The sequence below is a fragment of the Anser brachyrhynchus genome, assembly GCF_964034855.1.
Source record: "Anser brachyrhynchus genome assembly, chromosome: 15".
In the NCBI taxonomy this organism is placed as follows: Eukaryota; Metazoa; Chordata; class Aves; order Anseriformes; family Anatidae; genus Anser; species Anser brachyrhynchus.
Window position 1 is genome coordinate 15,296,772 of NC_137733.1, and position 14,888 is coordinate 15,311,659.

General features: G+C 64.8%; 2 protein-coding genes across 2 annotated transcripts; one reads left to right on the top strand and one right to left on the bottom strand.

The window, feature by feature from the left end:
* The first annotated feature begins 116 nt into the window (after positions 1 to 116).
* Positions 117 to 7,142, top strand: SMCR8 (SMCR8-C9orf72 complex subunit). Its single transcript, XM_080556053.1, has 2 exons — positions 117 to 2,741; positions 4,694 to 7,142. Exons 1-2 carry the CDS (start codon positions 370 to 372, stop codon positions 5,145 to 5,147), a joined length of 2,826 nt encoding a protein of 941 aa, XP_080412179.1. The 5' UTR covers positions 117 to 369; the 3' UTR covers positions 5,148 to 7,142.
* Positions 7,143 to 9,217: 2,075 nt separating this feature from the next.
* SHMT1 (serine hydroxymethyltransferase 1) lies at positions 9,218 to 14,881 on the bottom strand. Its single transcript, XM_080556063.1, has 12 exons — positions 14,745 to 14,881; positions 13,904 to 14,024; positions 13,284 to 13,429; positions 12,806 to 12,921; positions 12,566 to 12,726; positions 12,350 to 12,431; positions 11,932 to 12,144; positions 11,604 to 11,720; positions 11,378 to 11,500; positions 10,970 to 11,086; positions 10,714 to 10,824; positions 9,218 to 10,170 (listed from the first exon to the last, which is right to left on the bottom strand). Exons 2-12 carry the CDS (start codon positions 14,000 to 14,002, stop codon positions 10,001 to 10,003), a joined length of 1,455 nt encoding a protein of 484 aa, XP_080412189.1. The 5' UTR covers positions 14,003 to 14,024; positions 14,745 to 14,881; the 3' UTR covers positions 9,218 to 10,000.
* Positions 14,882 to 14,888: the final 7 nt, after the last annotated feature.

Below are 14,888 nucleotides of genomic sequence, written 5' to 3' on the forward strand. Positions count from 1 at the left end.
TGCGCGGCGGGGGGGACTACAACACTCATGGCGCTGCGGGGCGAGAACTACGATTCCCATCGCGCTGCGCGGCGCGGAGAACTACAACCACAATGGCGTCACGAGGCCGGAACTGCGGCTCCCGTGATGCCGCGCGGCGGGGAGGACTACAATCCGAGCGGCGCCGCCGGGCCAGAACTACAACTCCCATGTCACCCCGCGCGCCCCCCGCCCCGGGCCGGTGTGAAGCCCCGGCGAGGCCTACCGGCGGCGGGCGTCATGTGAGCCCAAGATGGCGGCGGGGCCGCGGCGGCCGTGAGGGGGAGCGGGGCCGGGGCTGCCCGGTGCGGCCTCGGCGGCTCCGCGGCTCCGGAGCCCGGGCCCGGCGCTATGATCGGCGCCCCCGACGTGGTGGCGTTGGCGAGGCAGGAGGAGGAGGAGGCGGCGGCGGGGGGGGGAGCCGAGGCGTGGAGGGAGCCGCCGCTGCCCGAGGAGTACTCGGTGCCCCTGGCGCCCTTCGGCGGGCACGGCGCCAGCCCCTGGGCCAGGGCGGGCGGCTCCAAGTTCCTGCGGGACTTCATCCTGGTGGCCGAGTTCTCGGAGCAGGTGGGGCCGCAGCCCCTGCTCACCGTCCCCGATGACGCCAAGGTGCCGGGCAGCTTCGACCTCAACTACTTCTCGCTGCGCATCATGTCGGTGGACTACCAGGCGTCCTTCGTGGGCCACCCGCCCGGCTGCGCCTACCCCAAGCTCAACTTCGTGGAGGACTCCAAGGTGGTGCTGGGGGACTCGAAGGAGGGCGCCTTCGCCTACGTGCACCACCTGACGCTCTACGACCTGGAGGCCCGCGGCTTCGTCAGGCCCTTCTGCATGGCCTACATCTCGGCCGACGAGCACAAGATCATGCAGCAGTTCCAGGAGCTCTCGGCCGAGTTCTCCAAAGCCTCCGAGTGCCTGAAGACGGGCAACAGGAAGGCTTTCGCTAGCGAGCTGGAGAAGAAGCTGAAGGACCTCGATTACACCAGGAGCGTGCTGCACGGCGAGACCGAGATACAGAAGAAAGCCAACGACAAAGGGTACTACACCACCCAAGCCATCGAAAAGGCCAACGAGCTGGCCAGCGTGGAGAAGTCCATCATCGAGCACCAAGACCTGCTGAAGCAGATCCGGTCCTACCCCTACAGGAAGCTGAAGGACTCCGACTTCCACCCCTACGAGCCCGAGTGTGCCCCGGACCAGGCCAGCGTGGGCAGCGATCAGGACCTGGCTGCCTCCGACCTCGCTGAGCCGGGCGAGACGACCCCCTACTCCCACGTGCCCTCCTACACCCCCAAACTGATCAAAGCCAAGTCCGCCAAGTGCTTCGACAAGAAGCTGAAAACGCTGGAGGAGCTCTGCGACATTTATTTTTTCACCCAGACCCTGGATCAGCTGCATCAGATCGAGAGGACGTTCAGGGGCGACGTGTGCTACCTCCTGACAAACCAGATCAGTCGGGCGCTTTTGAAGCAGCAAAGCATAACTAACTTCCTCTTCGAAGACGCGTCTTTTCTAGATGAAAAAGCACCTGAAAAGCACTACCGAGGCTGCCAGGAACTCGGCCAAGACGCCGTCGAAAGAAAGTGTTCGGAAGAGTCCCCCACCCCGAAAGTGGTCGTCAGCCTGGGGTCCTACAAGTCCAGCGTGGAGTGCGTGCCCATCAAGATGGAGCAGGACATCGACGACCCTCCGGAACCCGCGATGACCGAATCCATAACTTTCGAACACCAGGAGAACCTGGACTATCTCGACGCCGACATTAAAGGGAGCATCAGCAGCGGTGAGAGCATTGAGGTCCTTGGAACGGAGAAATCGGCGTCGGGGCTGACGAAATCGGAGAGCCAGGCCAGCCTGCCCATCAGCCCCAGCCCCCAGGTGGGCAGGAGCAAGGTGGGCAGCAGGAGGACCGTCAGCGAGGACAGCATCGAGGTCCTCAGCACCTGCCCCTCCGAGGCGCTCATCCCGGAAGACTTCAAAGCGAGCTACCCAAGTGCCATTAACGAGGAACCTTATGCAGACGATGAGGAGGGAGGCCTTCGCTTCGCCCCCAGGTTAAACCCGGACGACGCCGACGAGCCGGAGGACGGCTCGAACCCGGAAAACCCGGCGCAGGTTGATTCAGCCTGCTGCATCGGCAAGGAGAGCCCCCACTTCCTCGAGCCTCTGCCCAGCCCGGGCCCCAAGCTGTGCGACGAGGACGGGGTGGTGAGGATCCCCCCGCAGCCCTACCGGCAAGCCGAGCAGGGGCCGTGCGGCGGTTTCGCCGGCTCCCCGCACCCCGACGGCGTGCCGGGAGGGCTCCTTCCCCACGAGCTCGACTCGCGCTACCCGGCGGGCGGCAGGGAGCTCAGCAGGACCAGCCTGGACGAGTGCTCGGACTCCACGAGCTACATCAGCAGCGCCGCCTCCACCTGCTCCGACCGCACGCCGTCTCCCGCTCACCCCCCGTGCCCGGCGAGCGAGAGGCACAAAAAAAAAGCCGGGCAGAACGCCCTGCGGTTCATCAGGCAGTACCCCTTCGCCCACCCCGCCATCTACTCCCTGCTCAGCGGGAGGACCCTGATCGTGCTGGGGGAGGACGAGGCGATAGTGAAGAAGCTCGTGACCGCCCTCTCCATCTTCGTGCCCAGCTGCGGCGTTCGCGCCAAGCCCGTGAAGCACTGGCTCACGGCCCCGCTGCACGTGGTGGATTTCCAGAGGTGGAAGCTGGTTGGGCTCCAGAGGTAAATATCGGGGGTTGGGGGGGGGCAGGGGGTTTCGTGATGTTTTAGGTCTCAGTTTAGCAAAGCAGGGGAAGGAACGCGAGTCCTGCTGATTTCCTGGCTGGCCTGAAAATAAAGCGCTCCTGGGAGGGCTTGTGTGCTCTGCTCCCTCCCCAGCTCCTTCCGAAACTCTTTTTCAGCGTTTCTGGCTGTAGAAAGCCTTTCCAGCTATATTTTTCTGAGGTGGGTGCTTTGGTACGGGGGGCTTTCCTGCGTGTGAACCCAAAGGAGGCGGTAGCACGCAGCGATGAGGTCGGTAGGTTCGAAATTGGTTAGGAGCGGGAGGAATAGCTTGTGCCAGAGCAGGCGTCCTGTGGCACCTGTGCTTCTGGTGAAGGACAGAGGTGCAGAGCTCGCTGTGCTGCCGGCCCCTCTTGGAGGGCTGCAGGTATGGAAATACGTCGATGATGTGCTTTAGTGCAGGGGGAAAAAAAAAATGCCTGGGGAGCTCAGCGGGCCGCGGAGTTGGAACTGCAGCTCAGATGCAAGGGAAACTCCTGCTCAGAGCGGCGCTGGAGCAAACATCCCTCCTCCGCCAGCCCGTCCTCGCAGGTGGCTGCAGAGCTGACGCTCACAAGCGGCGGTTGCTCAGCTCCCAGGATCCTGCCCCTTCCTTTGTCGCTGTTAGGACAAGGATTTCTTGCTGTGTGCGCGCGGCCAGGCTGCGTGCCGGCGCTTCGGGTGCGGGTGCGGCAGGGGACGAACGCCCTTTGCCGCCACCGCCGTGGCCACGGTGGCTCAGAGGGGCGAGGAGAATGCCCACGGCTCAGAGCCCGGCCGCAGCGGCCCCCGACGGAGCGTTTCTGAGTCCAAATCCAGAACCCTGCTTCCTGGGCTGCTCAGCCTGGTGCCTGGCGGTTGTGGCTGCCCGAACCGCCCCGGCTGGGCGCTCGCCTTGGTTTTTGTGCCGGGGAGGAGGCTGACAGCAGCCGGCAGCTGCCCCCCGGCTCTGCTGGTGAGGGCTTTGGAAGCCCCGAGCCTTCAGTGGCTGATGAACGCTCGCGGTCAGGCGCTGTTTTTATAAACAGAAGCGTTTTGAGGAGCTGCCTGTGACGCGTGTCGGTCTTTTAATTAACGTTCCGCAGAGGGGAGGGTGAGCGGTGAGCTTAAGGCAGGTGCTGTCAGCAAACCATTTGCGGGGGGGGGCCTTGGGAAGGAACTCGGGGGGGCCAAATGAATGATCCCAGCGTGGCTGTAGGGGTGCTGCGCCTCTCCGAGCTGCCTGGGCGCCTCTCGCACCAGCACGGGGTGCTCCTGGGCTGCTTCTCCCAGGGAGATCCGAGCCAGGCGGAGCTGAGGAGCAGAAGAGGTTGCGTGGGCTCGCAATTTGCATTTAAATAACGATAATTTAGGCTTGGTGAGTAATCGTACAAGGTGAGCGTGCCGGGGGTTGGCACCTGGGTGAGAAATGCCCAGGGAATTTTGACGGAGGGCTCCCTGTGCAAAGGGAGGGCAGAGGGGTTGTTCCTCACCCCGGGGCAGCTCACTCCACAAGCAGCCGCGTCGGGGGGAAAGCAGAACTTGCGGCAGGGAGGTTCCTGGTTCTCGCCGTCGCATCCAGGAGCTGCCGGATCCGCTTCTGGTCTCCAGAGACATCGCTTCGCTTCCTCCCCGTCCTCGTTTTCGCCTCGGTGGGGGAGGAACCGTCCCGAAGGGCAACACGTGCCTGGAGCGGCGCGCGCAGCGCGGATCGGTGCCCGGGGGTGGGTCCGGGAGGTCGGGGTTTCCTCGGGGTGCGGCGGACTGGGGAGGCCGTTCGGCCGTCCTCGATCCACGCCGGGCTTTGCGAACTCGCGGGACACCTCGTGGGTGGTTAAGGCAGGGGGGAAAACGCGCGTGGCGCGGGCACGGGCGGTCCGCCGCGTGTCCCTGGGGTGTCCTCCGGCCGTGACCTCTCTCTCTTGCCGTTCCAGGACGGCGTCGCCCGCGGGGGTGAACGTGCTGCACGCCCTCAGCCGCTACAGCCGCTACGTGAGCATCCTGGACGCCGACAGCAAGACCCTGCGCTGCCCGCTCTACAGAGGCGCCGTGGTGGCCCGGCTGGCCGACCACCGCACCCAGATCAAGCGAGGCAGCACCTACTACATGCACGTCCAAAGCGTCCTCACCCAGCTGTGCTCCAAAGCCTTCCTCTTCGCCTTCTGCCACCACCTGCACCTTCCCGTCGCCGAGAGCGAGCCGGAGGAAGCCGTCGCCAGCCGCAGGGTGAGCTTCCTGAAGCACCACCTGGGCCTCGCCAACGAAGATCTGAAAATTGTGCAGTATTTAGCCGAGCTGCTGAAGCTGCGGTACATTCAGGAACCCGGCCAGGGGGCGAATCCCCTGCTCAGATTTGACTACGTTCCCAGCTTTTTGTACAAGATCTAGCATCCTGCGGGCCGTCCGCCTGCACGCTCGGGTCCTGGTACCGATCACGCGCGCTTGACGTTGATGCCGCCTGCAGTCGCTGTCACCCATCAGGAGGGGGCAAAGAAGCCAGCGTGTCCGCGAGCACCTCTGCTCCCTAGAAACCGGTGTCTGGGGGACCGAGCTGGGGAGGTGTCCTGTCGCCGAGAACGTGGGCGTGCCAGCACACGGAACGCTGGGCGCCCCGTTTCCGAGGGTTAGGAGGGGCGCTGGTAACTTCTGAGGCGTATCGTGGTAGCGTTACGGCGCGGGGAGGGAGGCGGGCTGGCCTGCGAGCAGCGCGTGGCGAGGTGCGGCCCCCAGGTAGGCAGCGCCCTGCCGGAGCCCTAAGCGCTCTTGCTCCCTTCTGCGGAGCCGGGCTGGAGATCGGAGGGGAAACACGAAGGCCGGTGAAGGTTTTAACCCAGCAGCGAAGGTTTTAACCCAGCAGCGAAGGTTTTAACCCAGCAGCGAAGGTTTTAACCCAGCAGAGCCCGGCGTGAGCGTGGGGTGGCAGCGCCGTGCCCGCGGCAGCTCCCCGGCGGGACGGCGGCGGGCGGTTACCCGCGTGAAGCGGTAGCTGGCGGTGTCCCCCTGCGTCTCCTGAGTTTCCCGGCGCTTCCCCAAATCCCTGGGCCTGAGGGGCAGCAGTGAAGGCAGGCCCGCTTCTCTCCGGGAAGCGTCTGGCAGCTTCTCAGCTTTGTTAAAACCTGGGAAAGGGGGCCTTTTGTGGTGGGGGAAACGAGCGGCGCAGTTCAGCTGGAGATACGCTGCGTGACGGTGAGCCCAGCTGGTGAGAGGTCTGGGAGGAAGGGGCTGGGTTCCACGTTGTACCCATACAGGTTTTTGGTTTTTTTTTCCCCTCTTTCTGTTGGGCAGTTGGCCTTGGTGGTAACGCGGGGTCAGCGTCACAGCGTGCTGCTTCTGGCTGTGCCGATTTATTTTATCGCCGAGCCTTTGCCGCGGCTCACCTACCTCTCGTTCCTGGGTACTTCTGGACGGGGCAGGGCCGCAGCTCTTCCCTTCCAAAGCTCCCGCGTTGCTCTCGGTGCCAGGAAGGCTGTGCCACCGTCGCAGCGATGCTGCTGGGAGGCTGTTCCTGACGGCGCCGGGAGCTTCGTGCCCAGTGCTTCCCTCGGGAGCCCCCCGGGACGTGTCGCTGGCTGCCTGTCCGGGGCTGCAGCCCCTGCCCCGTCCCAGTCCTGCGGTACCAGCCGCCCTCCGCGGCACTTCGAAGCAAGAGAAAAAGCTCTGGCTGGGAAAGCAGCCTCGCTTTTATTTCTTTTTTAGCACTCTTCTGATTATGTGTCTAGAGCAGCTGTGGTCTTACAAGATGAGCTGAAGATTGTTTTTTTTGCCTGTTTTTGTTTTGTTTGCCTGTTTTTAAAGCCTCCGTTTACCACGATCGTGCGAGGCAGTGCCGCGCCAGAACGCGACCCTTCCGTGCCTGGGGAAGTTTGTGTGGCCTGGGGTCCGTCAGCACGAGCTCGACCCCACTGCAACTCGCCGGGGGAACTGCTCTGAAAGCCGTGCCCTGAAGGCAGGGAGTTGCCCGGGGTGGGCTCTCCTCCTGCTGCCAGCATCCACGCTTCGGTCCCATGGCCGCCTCTTCCCTGCCTGGCAAGGGCTCTCGGGGAGCTGAGGAGGCACAAACTGGCAGGGCAGAGGGTTTAGTTTAAATACGAGCATTGCTTGCAGGGCCTTACTGCGAGGCAGGCGGGGTGCTGAGCTCGTGGTGCTCCCCAGGGAGGTTTCCGAGGTCAGGAGGGGCTTGCTGGGGGCATTTCTGGGGCGCGGCGTGGCTTTGCCTTTGCTGAAGGCGAGCGGTGTGCTGTGTGCTCGGAGCCCTTCCCTTCGTGATTCTGCGCCCTCCCGTGCGCTGCTGTCGCGTGTGAACCGGGTCTGCTGGCGGCAAAACTTCCGTGCCCGCGGAGAACGCTTCGTGAAGTGACTCGAGGTGTCCTCGAGTCGATTCGTGTGCGTCTGGACGACTTCTGAACTGGAGGCGAGGCTCCCCCGGGGGAAGGAGCGCCTCAGGTGGCACCGGGACGCCCTCGGCTCCCCGCACCGTGCCCGACCCGCGGCTCTGTTCGTCACGGCGGCTCGTGGTCTGCGCTGGAAGACGTCGCGGTGCTGTTGGGGTCGGAGGAGGAAGGGACGGACCCTTCCTGCTGGCTCACGTGTCTCTTCCTGCAGGCTGGCAGCTCAGGCTCGGGGCAGGATGGATGCTCAGGGACGGCTGGTTTCGCGCTCGGCGGTCTGTACCCGGAGGATTCAGCCGCAGTCGTGCAGCGGCAGGCAAGTCACCGCTGGCTTCTCCCTCTGCCCGCCCGACGGGACTGATGTGCGAAGCTGTGCTGGGCAATTCTTGCACCTCCACCCGCCTGAGCCGCTTCATCGCGCTGCCGCAAAGCAGCTCCGGGTTCGGGAGGACGCCCCGGGGGGCTTTACGGGGACCGTGGCCCGTTCTGAAACGGGAGCTCTGCGTTACCTGCGGCTGTGAGGAGCCTGGGGGCGCGTGCCCTTCCCAAACTGGCTCGGGACGTGCATCCGGTAACCCCTGAGCTCGCCGGCCCCTGGCGGGGAGTTGTACTCGCCGATGCGCCCGCACCTCTCGACGGAGGTGGCGGTGGAGGGGGGCCGGAGTGCCGCGGGTGGTTCCGGAGCCCAGCTCCTGCCTACTCACTCGTTTTTCCATCTCTCTGATCCGCCTGCGCGGCGAAGATCCCTCTGTCGGCACTTTAAGACACTTTCCTCACCTTCCCTGCTACCTCCCTGGCTTCCAACGTCCGCAAGCGAAGCTCCCGGCGCTCACAGCTCCCGCAGAGCATCCCGGCGCGTTACCCGCCTTGTCCCAACACACGCCGCCCTCCTTCCAGCACGAGCAGGGCCGGCTCCTCGCAGCCACAGCGCAACGCCGGCCCCCCTTCTGCCAGCCCCGGCGGTGCCGCGCATGGCCGCGATCCTCTCTGCCTGCCCCGAGCCTCCTGCATGCTGCCTGTGGCTCCCTCCTCGCTGCCGGGGGGGACGGGTTTCTCCAGAGAATTCATCAGCGCCAAGGCCTCCCGTGGCCGGCTGCAGGGCTGCGTTTGTGCTCCTCTCCTCCCCTGCCTCTGGAGCCCCCCCTGCTCGCTCCGCGCTCTGAGCCGCTCTCGGCCCCGCCGCCGGGATGGTCAGCCATAGGAGCAGGTGACGCTAACCCCGCACAGGTTTCCTTTCTCAGAGAACGGCGCTCGGATTTACCTTCGTCCACTCCAGCAATCACTTCTTAGCAGCTCCTGAGCTGCCTTGCCTTGGCTAGGGAAGCACTGCCTATACTCGAGCAATATTAACCATTTTGGGAGGGGGGGGAGAGGCGCTGGAGGAGGGAGAGCTGACGGCTCCCTCCCCCCCCACCCCCCCCGGCACGTTTTTTGGTTTTTCATTCAGCACTGGAGGCCCCGCTGCCGGTTTGGCGTCTTGGAGAGCTGGGCAGGCCCCACCGCGGGACGCGGGGCTCGTATTTTGGGGCGCGGGGCTGGTAGCAGCGTTTTGGAAAGGCACCTCCACGATCGATTGGTGACCGGGCAGGCTGCAGGGGCTGAAGGAGAGCGCCTGCTCCGCGCCGTGCCCCGAAAGCACGATGTCAGGCTGAGCGGCAGCCGCTGCCCCGCTACTCGAGGGAGCTCGGCGCTCGCTGCCGGAGCTGCAGGGCTCGCAAAGCCGCCCGCTGCTCGCCGAGACGCGTTGAACTGGAAGGCAGAAACACAGGGTACCCAGCCCCGCTGCTCGCCCCGGCACGGGGCGAGCGTGGATGGGGATGGGGCTGGGCTCAGCGCCGCCTCCGAGGGCCGCCGGGAGGCCGCGATGAATTCTCATCTTATTTGAAAGCACTGTATCCTATTCCTGCATGTTGAGTTAGGTGTGCGTGCCTGTGTGTGCCGAATGCTTGCGTCAGTAGTTAGAGCGAGTGTGAGCGGGAGAAGTCCCAGAAGCATGTCTCGGTGTCGTGCCCTAAGTGTTCCTGCACAAGAGTTTAACAGACGTTAACACCAAATGACTAGTCTGAGAAATGTACTTTTAAAAAAAAAAAAAATATTTATTTGGGTTCAGATATTTTTGAAATACAAAAAAAAAAGAAAAAAATCGGTTGTATTTTTTTAAAGCTTATAATTCTTGTCGTACGTCGTGGTTAAATCCCTAATTTTACTGTGCTTATTAAAAAAAAAAAAAAACGGTTCCACCGGAGGCTTGTGCGCGGAGGTCTGAGGAAACCCCTGGAGCCTCGGGCTGGCGCTGGCAGCGGAGGTGGCCCCGGCAGAACCAGGAGGGCCGTTCCTGGGGGGATTTGCGACGAGGCTCGGCCTTGTCAAGGCACGCGGAGGCTGGCAAGCACGAAGGCAGAGCGGGTGCACACGTCCAAAGGCAAGTCTGGGATGCTGAAGCCGGGAAGGCTTCTTAAGGTGCTGGCTCCTGGGGGTGGATTCACATTTTTCCCCCACCCCAGCGGGGGGATTTTGGCGAAGATAACCGTGCCGGGCAGGGCTGTAACCTCCTCTGCTGCTCCCGCAGCCGGGCGGAGCTGGGTGAAACCCAAACCTGTCCGGGGCTGGGGATTTCCTTCTGCTCAGCCCCCCCGGTAACGCCTGCTGCTGCAAGGGTTGGTGTGCCCCTGCATGGGCTGTGCTCAGGGGGGTTCCTGCCTCCGAAACGGGGTGAGGAAGAGCCGAACTGGGATCTGCTGCTGCACGGAGCCGCTGCCAGCAGCAGGGAGGAGGCTCCGGGGTGCTGGGTTCGGGGGCTGGGGGTGTGTGCGCGCGCCGTGGTCCTGGGTTCGTGGCTCTGGGCGCTTCCCCTTACAGGACAGGCAGCCCTGGGAGCGGGAAGGTCGCTGCGAAGGCTTCCACCTCCACCTTCAGTGCCTTGAGCTCCTTCTGGTACTTCTCCTCCTCCAGTTTCTCCTTGAACTCCTTCAGCGTGGCCTTGGGGCTCATGTCGTTCTGCACCCGCAGCGTCAGCTCGATCCCTGGGGGGTGGGGGGAGACGCCTGGCTCAGCCCTCACGGCCGCAGCCGCTGCATCCAGCGGCTCTCCCAGCCCTGCCATGGGGAGTCCCAGCTCTCGTAGGGCTGGGGCTGCTCCCCGAGGTGCTTGAGAGAGGAGGAGCAAGGCTGCGAGGCACTCGCTGCCCCATAACGTGTCCTGTCCCGGGAAATGGGAACCGGGGGACCCCTGAGGACAGCAGGACCGAGGTCGCCAGAAGCGCGGTTCTAATCCAGCCCCCTGCCAGTGTAGTGGGGAGGCTGCAGAGGGTTGGGCTGGCCCCAGCTGTGGCCGGATGCCCTCTCCCGCATCCAGATGTGCAGCTGGGACTGGGATTCCTCGCTCCTGTGCTCTCCCTTGCCAGTTGCTGGGGGGGAAGCTGCCCAGCTTAGCCCACATCTTGCCCGCTGCCAGTGCGGCGGCTCTCCTGGAGGAGCTGCGCAGCGCCCGGGCTGCAGCCGGAGCTGCGACTCAGCTCCGCGCGCCCACGAGCCTGGTCCCTGGTGTCCTGGCCGCCCCAGCCTCACCTCTGTGGATGTACTGAGCCACCATGCGGAAATCATCCTGCTGGAAGCCGCGGGAGGTGAGAGCCGGTGTCCCGAAGCGCAGACCGCTGGGGCGCAGGGCGCTGACATCGCCTGCAGCAGAACGAGGGAGTGATGGGGCCGGGCACCGGGAGCCCTGCGGGGAGCTCTGAGCGCCCTGGAGGCCAGCCGGGAGCAGGAGGCACGGGGGAAGCCCAGCACGAGGGGCAGGACGCGGTGGAGTTTGCAGGGCGCCTACCGGGGCACGTGTTCTTGTTGCAGGCGATGGAGCAGAGCTCCAGCACCCGCTCGGCCCGGCCGCCGTCCGTGCCTCTGCTGCGCAGGTCCAGGAGGATGAGGTGGTTGTCGGAGCCCCCTGCGAAGACGGGAGGTTGGGGTAAAGACCGCTCCTGATCAAGACTAAAGCACGAAAAGGCGTGGGGAAATTCACCAGGGCCTGCCCCTGAGCTGGAGGGCAGAAGGGTGCCTTCCTGGGGAAGGGGCTGCTTAGCACAGCTGTTAAGAAATAGTTTTATAGAGTCCTGAGGAACGGCTACAGCAGGGCCCTGCCCATCACCTCCGTGCACGTATACCCCGGAGGCCTGGCTTGGACCCGGGACCGTGCGCAGGAGCCGGCCCCGTGCCGGTGACCCCGAGCGCTCCTCACCCGTGACGATGTCGTAGCCCAGCTCCATCAGCGCTGCCGAGAGCGCCCTGCAGTTGGCCACCACCTGCTGCTGGTACGCCTTGAACTCGGGCGTCATGGCCTGCCGCAGCGCCACGGCGATCCCTGCGGGGAGGCAAAGCCGGGGGGCTGAGTTCTTGGGGGGCTTCCGAAAGTTGTTGGAGGGTCTTCGGGAGAGCTGGTGGGGACGTGCGGCACTGCTGTGTACCTGCGATGGCGTGGTTGTGCGGGCCCCCCTGCAGCCCGGGGAAGACCGCCTGGTTGATGAGGCTCTCCAGGTTGTAGAGCGTTTCCTTGCCCGTCTTGGGGTCCACGCTGCGGGTGCCTGCGGGAGGGGAGGGCGGCGGGGCTCACCAGGCAGCTCAGCCCCCTTCTTTCGCGCCGTGGCGACTCAGAGAAGGAGCAGAGGTCGTTCCTCTTCAGCTCCGGGCCTCTGAAGCCCCCCAGCTGCTCGCAGGAGGCCCCAGACCTTCCTGCCCTTCCCGCTGGAGCAGGAAGGAGCTCGGACTCGCAGCTCCCCCCGGCGGCTCAGGCACCTTTGCGGTAGAAGATCATGCCGGCCCTGCAGCCCCGCAGGGTCTTGTGCGTGGTGGTGGAGACGACGTCGCAGTGGTCGAAGGGCGAGGGCACGACGCCGGCGGCCACCAGCCCGCTGATGTGGGCCATGTCGGCCATGAGGTAGGCGCCGTTGGCGTCGGCGATCTTCCGCATGCGGGCGTAGTCCAGGTTGCGCGAGTAGCAGCTGACGCCTGCGGGGAGACGGCACGTGCTGGGGACACGAGAGGGTGCTGGGGGGCCCTGGGACAGCCCGGGATGCAGCTCAGGATAACCCGGGTGAGGACACGAGCTCCTGCCGGCATGGATGTGTCAGAGGCCTCTTGGCGCTGCAGCCGTCTGCAGGAGCCCGCTGGCATCAGGGAGCGACCCCGGTTTGTTTTAAGGGCTGATCCCTACCTGCTATGATCAGCTTGGGGTGGAACAGGCGGGCGTTCTCCTCCAGGCGGTCGTAATCGATGTAACCCGTCTTGGGGTTGACCTGGGAGGAGAAGAGGAGGATTCAGCCGCCTTGGTGTGGCTGGAGGTCAGCTGCTGTTGCTCTTAAGCAACGCTGCCTCTTGAAATTACGGCGGCTGTGCCCCGGCTCCAGCCAGAGCAGCTCTCCGTCCGTACCTTGTAGGGCATGGACTCGAAGAAGACAGAGGTGGCAGAGATCTTCTTCTTCTCCGTCATGAACCCGTGCGTCAGGTGCCCCCCGTCGGGCAGGTCCAGCCCCATGATCCTGCCGTGAGGCTCCACCAAGGCCGTGTACACGGCGAAGTTGGCGGGGGACCCTGCGGTGGGAGCACACCGGGGCGGTTACAGGCGTCGGGATGGCGCAGCCCAGCCTGGCTCTCCCGAGGGCACCGTTACCTGAGTAGGGCTGGACGTTGACGCCCCACTTCTGGGGGTCGAGACGGTACGCCTGCAGGGCGCGCTTCTGACACAGCCTTTCCAGCTCGTCTACGAACTCGGTCCCGCCGTAGTACCTGCCGGAAAATAGGGCACGGGTCACAGCGGGGTTGGTGTTTGCTGAGAGCAAACCTCAGGGGATTGAAACCGAACCATTTATTTAGAAACGTGCGCCCAGTGCTGTGCCAGCGGGGGAGAACAGGAGGGTGCTGTGTTTACAGCAGCTGCCGCAGCTATGACCCTGCTGAGATCGTCCAGTATGCGGCCAAGGACAGGAGCTGAGAGGGTCAAATCCTGCCCTGGGGCAGCTTGGCTGCCAGCACCAGGACGTGGCTTCCTTCCCAGAGATAAGGTCTCGAGGGGGACGTGGCAGTGTGGGTGGTTCCTCTCCCTTCCCTGTGAGGCTTCGGAGTGGGTCAGGCTCTCCCCAGCCCCCTACCTCTGTCCTGGGTAGCCCTCGGAGTATTTGTTGTTCAGGCAGGATCCCAGGGCCTCCAGGACCGCTCGGCTCGCAAAGTTCTCCGACGCGATCAGCTCCAGCCCCAGCCTCTGCCGCTGCTTCTCCTTCTTGATGATGCTGTGCACCTTCGGGAGGGGAGAGAAACAGCTCTGCTTGTGCTGACTGCGTGCGGGTGGGGTGCTCGGGATGTACCCTCAGAAGAGACGGGGCAACGGAGAGCAGCCTGGAAAGGTGCTGCAGGAGGGAGAGGAGATCCCTTCTTGGTGCAGCTGATCCCAGCGGTTCACATGTGTCCTGCCACGTCTTGGGGCTTCTAGCTGCCATACGGCCATCGGATAATTCAGCTGGCACTTGGGTTAGCGTCAAGGGCAACTGCTGGGTGGCTACAGCAAACGCTGGGCCTGGCACAGATGTTTGAGCCTCAGGCAGGGGCGCGTGAGCAGCAGACCTGAAGTTACAGCCCCGTGGCTGCAGGTGGCTGGAGGATGCCCTCTCTCCTCTCGCACAGAGGACGGACGAGTCCCACCAGCTCAGCCTTGGACCCTGTCCCGAGGAGGTCGCTGTCCCCAGCGGCTGCTGTGCCATGTAGGGGCTCTCACCTCCGGGTCGTTGCTGTCGAGTGGCTCCATCACCATCTTGTTGTGGGAGGCCCAGAGCTCCGCGCTAGGGAGGCCCAAGTTCGCCGCCGAGTTCGCCATCTGCTGCCGTGCCCAACGTCACCTGCAAGCGGAGAGGGGAGCTGGGGGCACGCGTGCGGGCTGGCAGCGGGGCTGGGGGCTTCTGCACCGTGCCCCTGCGTGGCCTGCTCCCGTCCTGCGTCTTCCCCAGATAACGCTGGGGGACCGACCGCAGCTTGGGCCTGCTGGGGGCGGAAGGCGCTGAGAGCTCTCAGTGTTTCCCTGCCGATTTCAGATCGGTTTGTTCGTTGTGGATTTGGCCATTTTGGCACCTTCCCACCGCCGACCCCCCCCGGGCACTGCCCAGCCAGCTTCACGGGGCTTCCCCTACCCCGTCCAGGGTTTTAGCGGAGCAAAACGGATTGGCAGCTTTAGCGACACCTTTCCCTCTCTCTCAGTCTCACGTTTTAAATGCAGGGTGACCGCTGCGAGTGTCACCACGGAACCCCCAAGCCCTGGGGCAGCCGTGACGGCCTCGCTCCCCCCCCCCGGCTGCGGGCAGCTCGCCTTGTTATCCCCCTGTTATCCGTGCCCCCGGCCGGCTAGCACGGGGCCGTGAGCGGGTTATTAAGCGCCCCGCTTGGCTCGCCTGTGCCCAGCCCGTGCCAAGCCGCTGGAGCCGGGTGGCGGCGAGGAAGGGGCAGGGGCTGGCTTCGGGCAGGCTCCCGGGGCCGCGCAAGGCTGCGGGGGGGGCCAGCGGCTGCCCCTTCCCACCCCGCAACCCCCGGCCCTGACCCCGGTGCCGGCCCCGCACGGCCCCTACCGGCCCGATCCTGCTCCCGATCCCTGATCCGGATCCTGCTCCCGATCCCGATCGTGGTTCCGGTCCCGCTCCGGTTCCGCGCGGGAAGCCGCGCGCCTACCCTAGGCAGCTCGGGCACGCCCCCTCCGCGCCTCCACCAATCAG

Excerpts from the sequence above, each read along its gene's own strand:
- SMCR8 (XM_080556053.1), top strand. The coding sequence starts at position 370 with ATGATCGGCGCCCCCGACGTGGTGGCGTTGGCGAGGCAGGAGGAGGAG. Across the intron at positions 2,742-4,693 it reads AAGCTGGTTGGGCTCCAGAG|GACGGCGTCGCCCGCGGGGG; the intron begins GTAAATATCGGG and ends TTGCCGTTCCAG.
- SHMT1 (XM_080556063.1), bottom strand. The coding sequence starts at position 14,002 with ATGGCGAACTCGGCGGCGAACTTGGGCCTCCCTAGCGCGGAGCTCTGG. Across the intron at positions 11,721-11,931 it reads CATGATCTTCTACCGCAAAG|GCACCCGCAGCGTGGACCCC; the intron begins GTGCCTGAGCCG and ends CCCCTCCCGCAG. Across the intron at positions 10,171-10,713 it reads GGCTCAGTACATCCACAGAG|GGATCGAGCTGACGCTGCGG; the intron begins GTGAGGCTGGGG and ends CCCACCCCCCAG.